We start from the raw sequence: 17301 nt of genomic DNA on the forward strand, positions 1-17301 counted from the left end.
CACATAGGGGGTGCTGCCGGCGAACGGCCAGACCCCCTGCCCCCTGAGGGGAGGTGGCTCGTTGCCGTCTTCCCGTGTCCACCGGGCCCGGCGGCCACCACCACCACCCACCTTCCCACATAGCTGGGAATAGCAGCGCGCCCCGCTTTGGCCTCCACGATCCACGGATCGGAAACGGGAGATGATCGGTGTGGATCGGTAATTCAGGATCGTCGCCGGCACTGATCCACGATCAGCTTGATTGTCAATTTTTTTTGGATCGTGCCCACCTCTAGTCAAGACTGCCTATCAAGTAGCCAGATATCATTTGGTGATATTCAGATCTCAGAAATTATATTGTATTGTAACGGGATCTTAATTCCAAATTGTTTTATTTGTTCTATTCTATGCTTTGAATTTTCTTTTTAGTACAACAGTGTTAATGATTGGTCAAATGACCGTAAATAAAGAATGAAATGAAACTACATCTTAAGAACATGAAAACCAACAGAAACTCATCATTAAAACCATAAAAATATGCAAAAGCATAAAAGCAATCATTAACACACTAGGCAAGAAGGAAAGGGCAAAGATTTCTAATAATAGCAGGTGGGAAGACAGGACTGGGAATGAATAAGAGTGGCAGCAGCCACCCAGCCCCTAACCATTAAAGACAAAGGGTTTTGTTAATTTGGTCTCCTGCTTAAGGGGACTGAATTAACAGGTTTACCTTGGGCAAGAATACTAGGGGCCACGATGGAGTTTCCAGAAACCACAGTAAAGAGTCCAGTAGCACCTTTAAGACTAACCAACTTTACTGTAGCATAAGCTTTCCAGAACCACAGCTCTCTTCATCAGATGAAGAGAGCTATGGTTCTCAAAAGCTTATGCTACAGTAAAGTTGGTTAGTCTTAAAGGTGCTACTGGACTCTTTACTATATTGCTACTACAGACGGCTAACTCCTCTGGATCCAGACACCATGGCAACCTGGCACCCGGGATCTGTTGAGCTCGGCTGTAGTAGACTAGGATCAGGAGAGCTAGGTGCTAATCCTGACTCAGTTATGAAGCTCACTAGGTGATCTTGGGCCACTCATTCTCTCTTTCAACCTAATCTACCTCACAGGGCTGTTGCGAGGATAAAATGTGGAAGGGAGAACTGTGCATCTTGCTGTAAGCTCTGTGGAGGAAATGAAGAATAAAAATCCAGCAGACAGATACTTCTAAGCCTTTCCTCCCCGGCACAACATGCAAAGAAATTTAAATGCTGATGCTTCAAGCTGAGTCCTGAAGCCAGCTTGTCCTATTAGACCCCAGCGGCTTTTAAACCGCAGCAGGTGAGACTTGCTTACCTGCTGGCTTCACTACTGCTGTTGGCCAGAAGGTGGCATGCAGCAGCCAGCTCAGCAAGGAGCAGGTGCCTACCTGGGACCAATAGGGTTCTACCCGGCCCTATAAAAATGCCAAACCCAGTTTGTCCCATCAGCCTTGAGAATTTGTTGCCCTGGCAGAAACTGAGCTCTGGGGCTGCCAGTTCCCATCTTGGACATTGGAGCATGGCCCAGCCTCAAATGAAGAACAGCCTCCCAAGTAGCGTGTGGGCTTAGATCTGTGTTTGAAGATAACTGCACCATGGTCTGAAGATGAGCCCCGGAAGGGTCTTGGAGAATCAGCCACCCACCGATGCGGACACGGAACGGTACCTGCCCCTCTGCTCCACGAGGGCGGTCTCCTTTGCCTCGAGTAGTGTGTTCCGTTCTATCATCTCACAGGTCAGCTAAAAAGAGAGAAGAGAGATAGAGAGGCTGTTCAGCAAATCTGCAAGCTTGCCGATCTGGCAGAGAGGACGGTAGCGCGGCTGGAAATTAAACAAATTCTGAAAAACGCAACAACCTGAAAGCAAGCCACAAACAGCAAAGTGAATTTTAGTGTGAGAAAACAAGCTCCTGGATTCAGCCAAGGATCCAATAGGAAGATGCCTTCTGAGCCAATAAATAAAATGAAAAAGAACCCTGAAAATTCGTTCATGATAGGAAGGGTGGAGAACTGCACGTCTCCTGGTGCCTTTTGCCTCCTCAAATTTCTCCTGCTTTGCAGTTGCTGCAATGCCACTGATGGACAGCACAAACTGCGCCCCCTCCGCCGTGAAGCCCCCCCCCCCCGCCCAGCAGAGCTGCTTTCCTCCCAGGCAGCTCCAAAAGCTCTTTTGCTTACTTCCACGTTGATTCTTTGCAGCTGCCCAATGTGCCCCTCGTAGTTCCTTTTCAGGCGCTCCAGCACTTGGGCCGAGTCCAAGACTTCACCCCCCGCGGAGTCCACAGGCTCCAAGGCTGATCTGCAAGCAAATCAGAAAAGCTGGAGCTAGAAACCAGAAAGCGCCTGGACACACGTGCTGCGCTGACCTCGTCTTGGGTTCACATGGGACCCACTTTGGCCTGGAGTTTAAGTCATTTTTCTGTACTGGTTCAGGATTCCATCTGGATTTGGTATAACTGCCTCTTGCCCCCTGGTATTCGCTGCATTCCAGGGCCCTGTTGGGTGCCTCCTCCCATATTATCGTATCAGACAAGTGGACCGTGCACTACCCATGAAAAGTTCTGCTAGGATAAAAACTTGTTATTCTGTACTGTGGCAAAAGATGCCTGCTTGTTTTGGGGGAAACGAGAATTGGCAGAGGAGGGGGAGAAAGGGAGAGAGAGACTTGCAGTGTATCTATAAAAGCCGAAGGGCACCAGTGGGACAGAGAGAGCGGGAGAGAAAAGAGTCCTGCCCGCAGTTTGCAACCAAAGGAAATCCTGGGATTGCGACACAAACTGATGGGTGTTAGGAAACAGTTGCTGAGTCTAATGTCTAATACTCATAGTTTATTTTCACTTTTCTAGTATTCTAACTTTCAAAGTTTGTTTTGTGGAGAAGCACGTCAGGCTCAAAAGCTGGCTGTGAAATGCTAGATGGCCAATCGCTTTGGGTGCCCGTACCCTTGTACTCATAGAACATGGTCTGGCCATTTCAGATAGATCCAGGTAGCCGCATTGGTCTGTCTGTAGCAGTAGAAAAGAGCAGGAGTCCAGTAGTACCTATAAGACTAACACAATTAGTGGTAGGGTATGCGCTTTTGTGAGCCACAGCTCTGAAGAAGTGAGCTGTGGCTCACGAAAGCGCATACCCTACCACAAATTTTGTTAGTCTTATAGGTGCTACTGGACTCTTGCTCTTTTCTACGGGCCATTTCAGATGCTTTGTTCTGCCACTCAGTCTTAGGGACCAATGTTGCATTTCCTTAATAATAACATACTTTGTAAACTGCTCTGAGTTGATGTTAAGTTGTCCTGAAGGGCGGTATATAAATCAAATGTTATTATTATTATTACTAGCTTGATACCTGTGCTTCACTATAGTATTTAACTACTTTAAACCCAGTTATAATACTTACGGGTATGTAACATTTTTGGTTTGTGGGTTTTTTTTGAGTTGGCAACCCCAGTGAACTTTTAGGGGATGACTGGGAGGTACATTTGACCTCAGGACACATTCAATGACTCCCAATAGCAACAGCAGAATGGGGGGGAGTGAGGCCACATATGCAAATGACCTCTGTGTTCCAACTGCGGGGGAGGGGGGTGGATAAGGTGTGGAATATTTTGAGCCCCAATCAGCCCGCATATGCAAATGACCTTGAAAGGCTGGCCAAACAGGGAAGAGTGGCCGAGCTGGCAGTGAGTGGGGGCGCTGTATCCCTTTCAGAAAACACATTTTACCCCTTTTTATCCCCTTATGGGGCAAATTTCTTAAAATCCCTTCTCCGCGGGTGTTTACATCATGAAAGCCAAATTTCATATTTCTAGGTCCATAGGTTTGGGCTGGGTGTTGATGAGTCAGTCAGGACACGTCTTTATATAGATAGATTATTATCCTTCCCTGCCCAAATAGAGCTCTGAGGTCTGGTTCCATACTGTTCCAGGCAGCGTGTGAAGCATAGCTTTAGGCTAGGAGGCTCCTGGCTGCAACACCGGAGTCCCTCACAAGCCGCCCACACCCATGGTTCATCCCTGCGGGTGGCAGATTGGCACTGGGGGGGGGGCGGGGCGGGGGGAGGACATCCTCAAGGAGGCAAGAAATTCAGAGGTTGCCCGAGGAGGCCACGAGGAAGCTAAAGAGACCCTGACGTGCCTTCCAACATGGAGAACCCCATGAAATGCAAAGGCACGGGTTCGAAAGAGACACAATTAAGTCCTTTAATAATCAGCTGGAGACAGAGCCCTGTCAAGAATCAATTTATACCATGAAGCTGTTGCACATTTCTGCAGCTCTTCAACTAAGACATGAGGAAAACATCAGTTTTTCCCCCCTACAAGTCTTGTGGCAGAAGGACCTTTGCAAACAGCGGGCTGAGTCCAGCTTGCTGTTTCCCCACGTTGTTTTGTTTCTTCCTGGGTTGCCAACTCTGATTTGGAAAATTCCTGGAGGTTTGAGGGTGGAGCCTGTAGAGGGAACTCAGCAGAGATAAAAGCAAGAGTCCAGTAGCACCTATAAGACTAACAACATTTGTGATAAGGGATGAGTTTTCATGAGCCGCAGCTCACTTCTTCAGATACAGCTCGAATGTGAGTCCATCTGTCCTTATATCTTGGAGAGTGGAGAGACTGCAGAAGCCGAATGACAATGGCAGGTATGATTGAATAGGATGGGGAATGCAAAGGGGTAGTGGGTGTTGGTAATGAGACAGGAAGCCTAGGTCTCGATTCAGTCCAGGTGGATGCATTGTCTTGAGCTTCCTTATCAATTGCAATTCAGCAGTCTTTCTAATCTTCCTTTGAAATTCCTCTGCAGGGTAACTGCAGATTAGAGAGACTGCTGAACTGCAACTGATAATGAAGCTCAAGACAATGCATCCACCTGGACTGAATCGAGACCTAGGCTTTCTGTCTCATTACCAATGCTGATTTCTCCACACCCACTACCCCTCAATCTATCCAATCACGCCTGCCTTTGTCATTCACCAGCTATTATCATTCGGCTTCTGCAGTCACTCCACGCTCCAAGACATAAGGACAGATGGACTCACATTTGAGCTGTATCTGAAGAAGTGAGTTGTGGCTCACGAAAGCTCCTACCCTACCACAAATTTTGTTAGTCCTATAGGTGCTACCAGACTCTGTTTTTTTCTACTGCTACAGACAGGCTAAAACGGCTACCCATCTTGATCTATCAGCAGAGACGTGATGCCACAGGAGCCTGCCCTCTGAAGCCGCCATTTTCTCCAGGGGGGCTAATCTCTGTAACCGCGAGATCAGTTGCAATTCTGAGAAATATCCAGACTGCACCTGAAGGTTGGAAACACCAACTGTGGGAGGAGTTGAGGGACAAGCAGAGGAATAAATCCAGACCTTTATGCAGAACAGTTCAAAAAGGATATATTGTTGAAGGCTTTCACGGCTGGAGAACGATGGTTGTTGTGGGTTTTCCGGGCTGTATTGCCGTGGTCTTGGCATTGTAGTTCCTGACGTTTCGCCAGCAGCTGTGACTGGCATCTTCAGAGGTGTAGCATCGAAAGACAGATCTCAGTGTCTTTCGGTAGCACCAAAAGACAGAGATCTCTCAGTGTCTTTCGGTAGCACCAAAAGACGGAGATCTCTCAGTGTCTTTCGCTAGCACCAAAAGACAGAGATCTCTCAGTGTCTTTCGGTAGCACCAAAAGACGGAGATCTCTCAGAGATCTCTGTCTTTTGGTGCTGCACCTCTGAAGATGCCAGCTACAGCTGCTGGCGAAACGTCAGGAACTACAATGCCAAGACCATGGCGATACAGCCCGGAAAATCCACAACAACCACAGTTCAAAAAGGGTTACAGGGAAGGGTTTTCTCCCACTGTTGGTCTTACTGGCCTGTCCTTTAGTGTTGCAGAATTTCAAAGACCTAGAAATTATCTGGTTTCCTGGTAGCAGACACCCATTCTAATCCTCAAAACTAAATATTTGAATTGAACAGTTTAGTGTGTATTTATCTGTAAAGTACGAGGGTTTTGACAACCAACCCCACGAGGGCAGACAGAGCCAGGGTTTCCTCTGCCCCCAGGCTTCAGATGTTCTACAGAGTGAACAAAGACGCCAACCAGAACAGAACCACTGAGGAGTAGCGGTTAGAGTGTCAGATTAGGATTTGGGAGACCCGGGTTCAAATCCTCACTCTACCGCAACTGGGAGCATGAAATGCGCTTCTGATCGTTGCTGCAAGTGACCAAAAATGCTCCCCATTAAAACGGAAGCACCAGCATTCGCTGAGGCGGCTGACTCAGCGGCAATGGCGGGGGCTGTTTTCTAGAGCACTCCCCTCCCCCCTGCCTCACTTCTGCCAAGGAGGAAAACAGGGCAGCATCACCCGTCAGAGCTGTGTTTGCGGAAGAAAGCCCCGATTGTAAGACGCAGCGCGCAGCCTCTGCTATTCAGAGGACTTTGGTACTGTGGAGTGCCAGGGCGCGTTGCCTGGGCACGGCTTGCACGGTTGCTGCATGCTCAAAATGGAAGAGGCAAAGGTCTTTCTGCAGCTGCCAGCCCACGGCCAGGCTAGGGGAGGGTTTGGTACCTGGCAGATAGTCCCATCTGTAGGTCCAAAGAGTCCGCTTGTAGCTTGTACGTGCTCAGCAAGCAGGATTTTTCCAAGAGTTTGTTATCTGCAAGAGGAAAAGGGACATGTAAAAGAAGACCGAGACACTAAAGGACTGTTCACCCTCCCCCTCTGTGTGAAGGGAGAGAATTGGGGTCTACCACCACAACCCCGCCTGGCCATAATGACATTTAGCACTGAATACAAAATCCAGCTTCTCGGGTATTTCCGCTTTCATTAAAAGCTAGCACAAAGCATGTTTCTAGCTCCCATGGCTGGGAAGAGAGTGCCCTCAGAAGCCAAGGGAGCAGATAGCCAGAGGAAAGGGGAAACAGAATTACAAAAATATATGCAAGATAAGCACATAACGCACTGCTTATAACCAGTTTGGAGTTCAGCAAGGGGAGTATTAAATGGTTGCCTTCACCACTGCATCTTAACCGCTACACCACCTCGCAGGGTGTTTTGTCGTAGGGATAATAATCCAACCAACAAAAGGGAACCACTTCCTAAAGTATACTTCCTTGAGCCTGTGTGCTCTTTCGGTTCTGTGGGGATAATAATGACATGCTTTGTAAACCGTTCTGAGTGTTAAGTTGCCCTGAAGGGCGGTGTATAAATAGAACGTTGTTGTTATCATCCCCAACACCACCACATTACGTTCTTGCAAAATCCCATCCGCCGTAAATCCCACGGAGCTCCGGGAGTTTCTACTCATCAAAGCAAGATTCTCTGGCACTATGACAGGACTGGTGACTGGAGGCAGAAAGGGCCAAACCCAGATCCCCAAGGAACACCAGCTGCTGCTTGGATGGACAATTAATTTAATTTAATTTATTGGATTTATACTCCCCCCTCTCCACAACAGCGGGCTCAGGGCGGATCACAATACAACTTAAAACACATTACATGCTTCAACTATCGTTGAACAGCCTTGGAAGTAAGGCAGGCAGGGATGGGTATGTCCTGTCCCTTTCTTGGAGGCTTACTGCCTGCAAACGGACAGGTGAAGCCTGGCAGGGGGATTAGGAATACCACCTGGTGAATAACAACTCATTGGGCTTCTGTTAAAGGGCAGGACATGTTCCTCCAGGCTAGCCATTATATTATGTCATCCCCCTTAAGTCTCAGTGAAAAAGGTGGACTACAACAATGTAAATAAATAATAAATAAATCGTATCATTAAATTATTTTCCCAGTCACAGACTGCAGACAGCTCTAGCAAACACATTTTACAGTGAAATCCTAAACAGATCTTCAATCTCTATTTAGGATTTCACCGCCAGACAACTATGGATCCCGGATAAAGCTTACTTACTCTTTGAAGACAAATGGTCTAAAATGACCATAGAGGCAACAGTTTACCTTCTCTTTTGTCTTGTGAGGCTTAGAACGTAGAGCTGTAAGTGTTCAAAGCATTTCATGCCAGTTTGGTGTAGTGGTTAAAAACGGCAGGACTCTAATCTGGAGAGCCAGGTTTGATTCCCCACTCTTCTGCTTGAAGCCATCTGGGTGACCTTGGGTCAGTCACAGCTCTCTCAGAGCTCTCACCTGCACCCACCTCATAGGGTAATTGTCGTGAGGATAATGATACCATACTTTGTAAACTACTCTGAGTAAGCCTTAAGTTGTCCTGAAGGGTGGTATATAAATCAAATATTATTATATCAGCCCTGTAATGTAGGACAGTGTTATTATACCCACATTTCTGATGAAAGGACCAAGGCACAGTGGCTTGCCAAAGGCCATCCAACACATATGTGGCAGAGGGGATATCTGAATTAGGATCACAGCCTGTTCTCTTAGGCACTCTGCTATACCAGCTGCCAGGAAGCAGAAATAAGGGGGGGGTGTGTGTGGTATATGTCATCAAGTTACATGCAGTCGATTCGCTTCCGACTTATGGTGGCCCTATGAATGAAAGACCTCCCAAACAACCTATCATTAACAGACTTGCTCAGATCTTGCGAACTGGAGGACGTGGCTTCTTTTATTGAGGGTCTTTCTCTTTTCCTGCTGCCTTCCACCTTCCCTAGCTTTTACTGCTTTTTCCAGAGAGTCTTTTCATGATACGGCCAAAGAACAATAGTCTCAGTTTTGTCATTTTAGCTTCTGGGGAGAAGTCAGGCTTCAGTTGATCTCGTACCCACTTATTTGTCTTTTTGTCCATCTGTGGTATCCACAGAACTCTCTTCCAGCACCACATTTCAAGTGAACCAACTTTCTTCAGCTTTCACATCCATACATAGAATGCAAAACCGAACTATTCAAAAAGGCTTTTTACTCAAATGGGAGGGCTGTATTGTAGGGAGGGGGTCTCAGCTGCTTCGCTAATGAGTTAGGGACCAATAAACTTCACCACTATGTTGCCTTACATATGGGGGGATTCTGCATGATCGATTTTGATCGGACTTTCTGAGCAGTCGTGCTGCAGTGGAGTCGTACGAATCCACCGCTCCCCGATTCCACATTAAGGCTTTTGTTTCGCATTGACATTTCATTTCATCATGCTCAAAGTCCATCGTGAAGAATTTGCCAGTATAAAAATCGATTCCTCATTGTTTTTTCCGGGGGAAGTGTTGATAGACGTGCATCTTTATTTTTTTTTTAAAAAAAATCCCCCCCCCAAAACGTTGCTACATATAAACGTTGCATCAAACAAACACATCTGATAGGTCAGAGCATTTCCTAATGATATCGTGGAATTAGTATTGGTTATTGACATTTGGAGGGGAAATTGTTACCGATGACGCCACTTTCCCTCTGCCTCAGAAGCTGTCAGCTGTCAGCGAGCAACAAGTAACAAATATGGCACGTTGAAAAACGGACTCATTATTGGTCAGCTGTCGTTACATGACACAGGATATGTTTCTGCATAGCCTTGTAGAAACGTTGCAATGTTTTTTATAAATAAAAAAAAACCAAGAGGGGAAAGGTAGTGGGTGTGGCTTAGAAAACGTGATTGGCCAATCAAATTAAGTTGATTCGAAGGGCGAGCGAAAAGGGCAAGGGTGGGGAGAACAGCGGACAAAGAATTTCGCATGATTAAAATCCCTAATCTGCTGCAAACAGACAAATAAATTGGGGAAAAGCAGGATGGAAAAAAACCGGACAAAACCTGCAGTGACTTCGAAGCTGCTGCTAGGATTGCCTTACCTCGTGTGGAAACACAAAGAAAAATCGAGGTCATTTGGAGGCTGAACAGCGGAAAACCACTAGTGTGGAATCACCCAATTATCTGCTGCTTTAAACATGTACCCCTATGTACTACCAGTGCTCCGTGTTGTCTAACGTTAGTCCTAGAACTGATTATGTTCTGCTTCAGTATTTTGTCTACTCTGTATTGGATTCTTGCTAATACTATGTCTTTTAAACTTGTATCTATTTACCCTATGGCATTGTTTATGGAAATGTCCCTGATACTGTATGGAAATGTACTTGATACTGATTGTACTAATCTCATGCTGTGTAATCCGCCTTGAGTCTCAGTGAGAAAGGCAGACTATAGCATGGTTTTGTTCCTAACAGATCTTGCCAGACCAACCTGGTTTCCTTCTTTGATTGAGTGACCAGCTTACTGGATCAGGGGAACTCTGTTGACGTGATTTATCTGGATTTCAGTAAAGCTTTTGATAAGGTCCCCCATGACATTCTGATAGGCAAACTGGAAGACTGTGGAGTGGACTATAGGGCAGTTCATTTTATAATAAATTTTTATTGGATGGGTCAATATATAGTCAAATTAAGACAGAAATATAATCCATTTCAATTCCCATGAATATATTTCCCCACCCCCTCCCTTCCCCCCTTTTCAATGTGAGACTTCCAACAGCACTCCAACCCCCCGTTATTAGTAACATATTATTTCTAAACTATAGGGCAGTTCGGTGGATAGGGAACTGGTTGGAGGACCGCACTCAAAGAGTGGTGGTCAACGGCATTTCGTCAGATTGGAGGGAGGTGTCCAGTGGGGTGCCGCAGGGCTCGGTTTTGGGCCCGCTCCTTTTCAATATTTTTATCAATGATCTGGATGAAGGAGTGGAGGGGCTGCTCATTAAATTTGCTGATGATACCTGTGGCGGAACGGGCGCTGGCTCTCAGTCCGGGCAACTAAGCCCCTGTCAATGGCCTGCTAGCCCCGCTATCCGCTTCCCACTGCCATCCACTATCCGCCGTCAATGGCCTGCTGGCCCCACTATCCGCCTCCCACCGTCCCTGGAAGGGCGTGGCTCACACTCTTTGTCGCTGCCACCACTCACTGAATTGTACGCCGCCTGACTGAGGGGCAGTGAGACCCCCCTGGCTGAGGTTCCTTACTGGGAAGTGAATTCCCCAATCTTTGGTTGGGCCCTGGTGAATTGGCAACCCACCAAGGTCTGGCCTGATCAGTTTCTCCCGGGCTCCCTCCCTCCCTGTAGCGTGCCAAGTGGGGGAGCTTACGTAGTCAGAGCACCACAAGGTCCTTTATAGTCCAAAAAAGTATAATTTATTAACTATATACAGAGCACTATATGCAAAGCAGGTAAAGGCACAGCACATAGGGGTAGGACCCCCCCCCCTGTTCAGAACTCACAGGGCAGAAAATCAAACCGAAGAGAACCGCCGTCTGCTTTCCCTACCACACTGTTCCCTGCTCTACCTTAAGGGGCTGGTGGTCTGAGGGAAAGTTCACCTTTTATTTCCTTTCTGCTGCCTCCCAGGCCCTCCACATTTAGGGCCCAGGCACCCGGGTTTCCCCCCCGCAGCAGGAGCCTCTCCTTCTTCACTGAAGAAGGTGAATAACTGACTTTTTCCCCTCAGGATCGGCTGAGTCTCTCAATTCTGGCCTCACCCCTTATTTTTCCCGCCCTTTCTTGGCCCGGGGCAGCTGGGAGTTGTAGTCCAGGAAGAAGGGCGTCCCACACCAAGACTCCTGCAGGCCTCTCCCTGGCCCCACAGCCCATCAGGCCTCATGGGGAACATTTCCTCCCCTTTCTTTAAAGACAAATTAACAGCAACTGGCACTCATTTCACCCCTGGAAACCATTTCGTTACAATACCAAATTGGGAGGAGTAGCAAACACCCAAGAAGATAGAATTAAAATTCAACAAGACCTGAATACTCTGGAGAAGTGGGCAGCTGTGAATAGGATGCAATTCAACAAAGACAAGTGCACAGTATTACATCTGGGCCACAAAAATGAGAAGCACAAATACTGAATGGAGAATACACTTCTGGGCAGTAGTATATGGGAAAGGGATCTTGGGGTAAGAGTGGACTGTAAACTAAATAGGAGCAGTCAGTGTGATGCGGTGGCAAAAAAGGCTAATTCAATCTTGGGTTGTATCAAAGGGGCCATAGCATCGAAATCGCAGGAGGTCATAGCCCCTCTCTATACTGCCTTGGTCAGGCCGCACCTGGAGTATTGTGTGCCGTTCTGGAGGCCTCACTTCAAAAAGGATGTGGACAAAATCGAGAGGGTGCAGAGGAGAGCGACAAGAATGATCAGGGGTCTGGAGACTGAGCCCTACGAGGAAAGGCTGAGGGCCTTGGGAATGTTTAGTTTGGAGAAGAGGAAGTTGAGGGGGGACACGATTGCTCTCTTTAAATATTTGAAAGGCTGTCATTTGGAGGAGGGCAAGGGGCTGTTCCAGTTGGCAGCAGAGGGTAGGACCCGAAGCAATGGGCTTAAATTACATGCACAAAGGTACCGGCTGGATATTAGGAAAAACTTTTTCACGGTCAGAGTAGTTCAAAGGTGGAATCAGCTACCTAGGGAGGTGTGGTGAGCTCCCCCTCACTGGCAGTTTTCAAGAAGAGGCTGGATGAATACTTGTCAGAGATGCTTTAGGCTGATCCTGCACTGGGCAGGGGGTTGGACTAGATGGTCTGTATGACCACTTCCAACTCTATGATTCTATGACATAAATAAAATAAATGAATAAAAATAATGGGAAATACCATAGTATGGATTATCTTTATCTGGGTCCCCAGTGACACATCTTTATCCTTAAGGATCTTTTTGGTTTCCTTCACGGCTGCTCTTCCGAGACTCCATCTTCTTCCGATTTCTTGCTTGCAATCTCCCTTTTGGGCGATGATTGAGCCAAGGAATAGAAAATCTTTTAAAATTTTTGATTTTTTTTAAACAGGAGGTAGGGCAAAGGTAAAGGTAGTCCCCTGTGCAAGCACCGAGTCATTACTGACCCATGGGGGGGGGGACATTGCACCGCGACATTTTCTTGGCCGGCTTTTGTTTCGGGGTGGTTTGCCATTGCCTTCTCTAAAACAGAAGGTAATCATAGAAAAATTCTGTAGTGCCTAATCTCACACTCGAGACATGACATGATTACATAATAATAAAATCAAAAAGAGTCCAGTAGCACCTTTTAAGACTAACCATCTTTATTGTAGCATAAGCTTTCGAGAATCACAGTTCTCTTCATCAGATACATCTGACGAAGAGAACTGTGATTCTCGAAAGCTTATGCTACAATAGTCTTAAAGGTGCTACTGGACTCTTTTTGATTTTGCTACTACAGACTAACACGGCTAACTCCTCTGGATCTATGACCATAATAATAATAATTAATAATAATAATTTGATTATATTCATATAACAAAATTCAATTTATATATATTACCTTACAGGAGCTCTGTAAGATATACCTCTATTATGCTTATAGAAAGGGGGGGGGTGTTAGGCTGGAGCCGAAAGAAGACTTGCTTCCCAATTTGGTGTAGTGGTTAAGAGTGCGGGACTCTAATCTGGAGAGCTGGGTTTGATTCCCGACTCTTCCACTTGAAGCCAGCTGGGTGACCTGGGGTCAGTCACAGCTCTCTCAGAGCTCTCTCAGCCCCACCCACCTCACAGGGTGATTGTTGTGAGGATAATAAAAACAGACTTTGAAAACCGCTTCAGTTGTCCTGAAGGGTGGTATAGAAACTGAATGTTGTTGTTGTTGTAATAATTGTTCCCTTACGAGTTCCATCAATCTCTGACTACCTGCTGACGTGCCAAAGGCACAAAGCCCTTTCCTGGCAAAGGAAAGACGCCCCTGGCCCATCCTGACTGGCAACCCCTCTCCGAGGTCTGCGCTACGGGTTTCTGCCCTGCCACCCAAAACCACCTTAATGTGAGATGCTGTAGACTTCCGGAGGAGAAGTTTCGATAACAGCCCTATAGATGCTGTGCTGGTGGATAGAAAGGAAAATCATGAAACCACTTCTTTCCCCAAGAAGAGGAAACGGGGAGTCAGGGGGGTCAGGAGAAGAACGAACGGCGCGTCGCTGGAGGTGAGCACTCTGAGAAAGGGGCATTCCAGTTGCATTGACGGCAATTGTGGTCCAAAGTCATCATCCGCCGCCGCCGAGATTATTGACTAAGCCTGCCGATAAAAGGCACAGCCGATTAGAGAAGTGATGCTGTAATCCAGGGGATTTCCTACACCTCTCACCTTTGAAAGGTAAAACAAAGAGTCTTTCGTGCTATGGGCCTGAGCACGCTTCCGGGATGAGAAAATGCTCCCAGTGGGAGCTGAGGGAGTCACTTTGCGAATGAGTAAGAGCATGAGTGGGAAAGCAACTTGCTGTTCACATTAGAAGGAAAACACAGGGGCCCCTTCCAGCCCAGAGCTTGATGGCATGCAGAAGGTCTCGGGTTCGATTCCTGGCCTACCTGAGGTAGCAGGTGATGCGCAAGGCCTTGACCTGAGAACCTGCAGACCTGCTGCTGGGCAGAGTAAACAATACTGGCCTTGGTAGAACGAGGGTCTGGCTCAGTATGCGGCAGCTCTGTGAGTCCATGTCATGAATGCAGCTCAGCAGGAACATCTGGCCAAACGATGACATGTGGCAACCTTGCTCTAGAGGTTATGTCTCCCGTTGAGGTGTTTGGCTGCCAAGAGGTTTTTCCAGCTACAGAGACTGCGGAGTCAGCACAAAGTCTTGGAGGAGCAACAGCACAGGAGAAGTCCAGTAGCAAATTTCAATCCCTCTGGAGAGAGGTACGCAAGCTTCTGGCCCTGTTCGTGGCAGGGGAGTCAGTGGAGTGGAGCAGGCAAAAGATGAACCTTTGATGCTTGTGTAGCTTTTGGTGTTCTTGGCTGGCCTCCTTTGGAGGTACACCACGGCATCCACTGCAAAGCCCATTGTAGGAAAAAACACAGGGGGCTCTAGAAAGGGCTTGTGGGCCTGGCTGGCCATTGCCCCCACCCCAGCAACCCAATCTGGGTTGGGGGAAGGAGGGCAGGGCAGCGGGGCTGGGTATTGCCCCCTCCCCAGCGCCCTGATCTGGGGTGAGCGAAAGAGGGCAGGGCTATGAGCCTGGCCATTGCCCTCTCCCCAGAGCCCCGATCTGGAGGTGGGGAGGAGGGCAAAGCAGCCCGGCTGGGCATTGCCCCCTCCCCAGAACCCCTATCAAGGGCGAGGGAGGAGAAGGGTAGGGTGGGCCAGGTGGCCATTGCGCCCTCCCTAGCGCCCTAATCTGGGGTGGGGGAAGGAGGGCAGGGCAGCCTGATGGCATTGCCCCCTCCCCAGTGCCACACTGTGAGGGATGGCACCAGGTGCCCTGATGGGCTCCTCAGCCTGGCAGTGACTGCCGCGGCCAGGGAGCACGCAAGGGGGGGGCGGCTCCAGCTCCTCCGCCCGGCAGCCACCCAGATTGGGGCTGCTGCGGGTGGGGAGCACACGAGGGGAGCGGCTTCAGTTCCTGCGCCCAGCAGCGATTCGTTCCGGCCGCACTGGCCGATGGAGCGACTCTCCTCTTCTCCTGCTAGGTGCTGCACTGTGGACTCCCGGTGAGTCATTGGAAACCCACTTACAGAATTATGTAGTAGGATAGGGTTGGAAGGGACCTCTAGGGTCATCTAGTCCAACCCCCTGTCAATACAGGAAATTCACAACTACCTCCCCTCCACACACACACACACTGACCCTTGCTCCATGCCCAGAAGATGGCAAAACACCATCAGGATCCCTAGCGAAACTGGCCTGGGGAAAATTGCTTCTTGACCCCAAGGTGGCGATCAGCCTTACCCTGGGGGTCTAAGAAGGGGCCACAAGAACTAAGCCCTGATGTAACCCTTCTTGATCTCCCTCTTATGATCTGCCCAGGTTCACAAAAAGGTTCTTTCTTTCTGGGACAATTACAGGTAGGCCAGAAGCAGGGAAATGAAAAGTTTCAGATGGGTAGCTGAGTTGGTCTGTAGTAGAAGCGCAAGATTTGGGTCCCATAGCACCGTGAAGATCAAGGAGATTTCCAGGGTGCGAGCTTACGAGGGTCAGAGCTTTCCTTGCTCTCCCACCTACCCAGCACAAGAATAATACAATTGTTCTGGCTCAACATTAGGGGTGCAAAGCATGCACTCCTCAAGTATTTGACTGGGTCCCTCCTGATCTACAGTGGGCTGCCATGGGGGCGCTATTTCTGATGGGGGGGGCATGTTTTCCAGCAGCAAGTGTGAATGGAGACTTTAGCCAAGCACTCCTTCGCCTCTTTGCACATGAGCACATCACATGAACGTGCGCACAGACGCCTTCTGCTTAGGAAGCATCAGCGACCCCACCGTCAGTAACCAGGCAAGCAAGCCCCTCCCTGCTCTCGCTCTGGATAATTGCGGAACCCAAAAGTCACATCCGAATTAGTCAGCAACGTGCACGGAACCTCACATGGCCACCGTCAACATCCTTTAGCCACACTTTAACCACAAGACCATCTTCTGGCTTGGCAAAGCTGCGCTCTGCTGGGATCTCTGCTGGACTCGAACCAGGGTTCCCACCTTTGTCCCGCCAGCAGCCCAGACCTCGCGGGAAATCTCTGTTCAGACTGCAAGCAGGGGCTTGGCTGACAGGGTACTCCTCCACACCAGAAAATTCCCTGCACACAGAAAAGTAGTGTAGCACCTCGTCCCTGAGCTGCTGGTTTTCTGTGCGCTGACACCCGTTCCAACGTGTGAACCCCTGCCTGCATTCTGAACACCTCAGTGAGAAACAGAACAAAAACCCAACAGGCTCCTTTGGCTCCATCTCTCTCCCGTGCCCAAAACCACCTCAAAGGACTGTTGTAAGGCGAAAATAAGGACAGGACAATCCTGAGCACTTTGGAGACAAGGAAAGATAAAATTTGATGCAAGTCCAAATAATTGGAAGCTCGATCAGGCGATTAAACTGTTCAGTGGGCTGCCGAAAAATACTTCCAAAAGCCGCACATCTTCGCCTTATGATTGGCGCATGCTTAAAACGTGGCTGGCACACCCCAGTCGTTGCACAGGCACCTCTCTTAAAACCCTCAATTCCTTCTTGTCACTTGGGAAGTCAGGTTGCCAACTGCCCCCAAACTATCCAGCCTGTTCCGCTCTTCCACCTTTAGCAGCTGCTTGGTAGAAGAAGCTCGCCACAGTGCAGACGGCAGCAAGATCATTTGTTCACGTCAACAGATCGATGAGCCAGAAGCAGACGCCGCCGCTAAAATAAATGGGCAGCCCTTCGGTGTGATTTCTGACCCCGCACCTATTTACTGTTCTGACGGGCTCGCCCCCTGTGGCTCCCGAGAGCAACCCTAGAGCAGAATGACAAGGAAGTTGCTTTCGGCTAAAACTTCCTAACGTCCTCTCTAAGGCTGCTTCCAGACGGAGACAATATGCTGGACAGCATTCACTGCCACTGCAACTGAAGAGAAATATGCAGTTGCAATGGGGAACCCACACAGAAGTTTTCTCTGCTCTTTCCTTGTCTGCACCT

General features: G+C 48.4%; 1 protein-coding gene across 1 annotated transcript in view; it reads right to left on the minus strand.

Moving 5' to 3' along the window:
* The window catches only part of ATG16L2 (autophagy related 16 like 2), a 64447-nt gene that overhangs the window by 44226 nt on the left and 2920 nt on the right, over nucleotides 1-17301 (minus strand). Inside the window, exons 2-4 of the mRNA XM_054974518.1 lie at nucleotides 6561-6648; nucleotides 2194-2314; nucleotides 1683-1756 (exon numbers count right to left, since the gene is read on the minus strand). Of these exons, the coding sequence (XP_054830493.1) occupies nucleotides 1683-1756; nucleotides 2194-2314; nucleotides 6561-6648 (283 nt within the window). The remainder of the gene's footprint in view (nucleotides 1-1682; nucleotides 1757-2193; nucleotides 2315-6560; nucleotides 6649-17301) is intronic.

This window comes from Eublepharis macularius, chromosome 3 (assembly GCF_028583425.1).
Source record: "Eublepharis macularius isolate TG4126 chromosome 3, MPM_Emac_v1.0, whole genome shotgun sequence".
NCBI classification, from domain to species: Eukaryota; Metazoa; Chordata; class Lepidosauria; order Squamata; family Eublepharidae; genus Eublepharis; species Eublepharis macularius.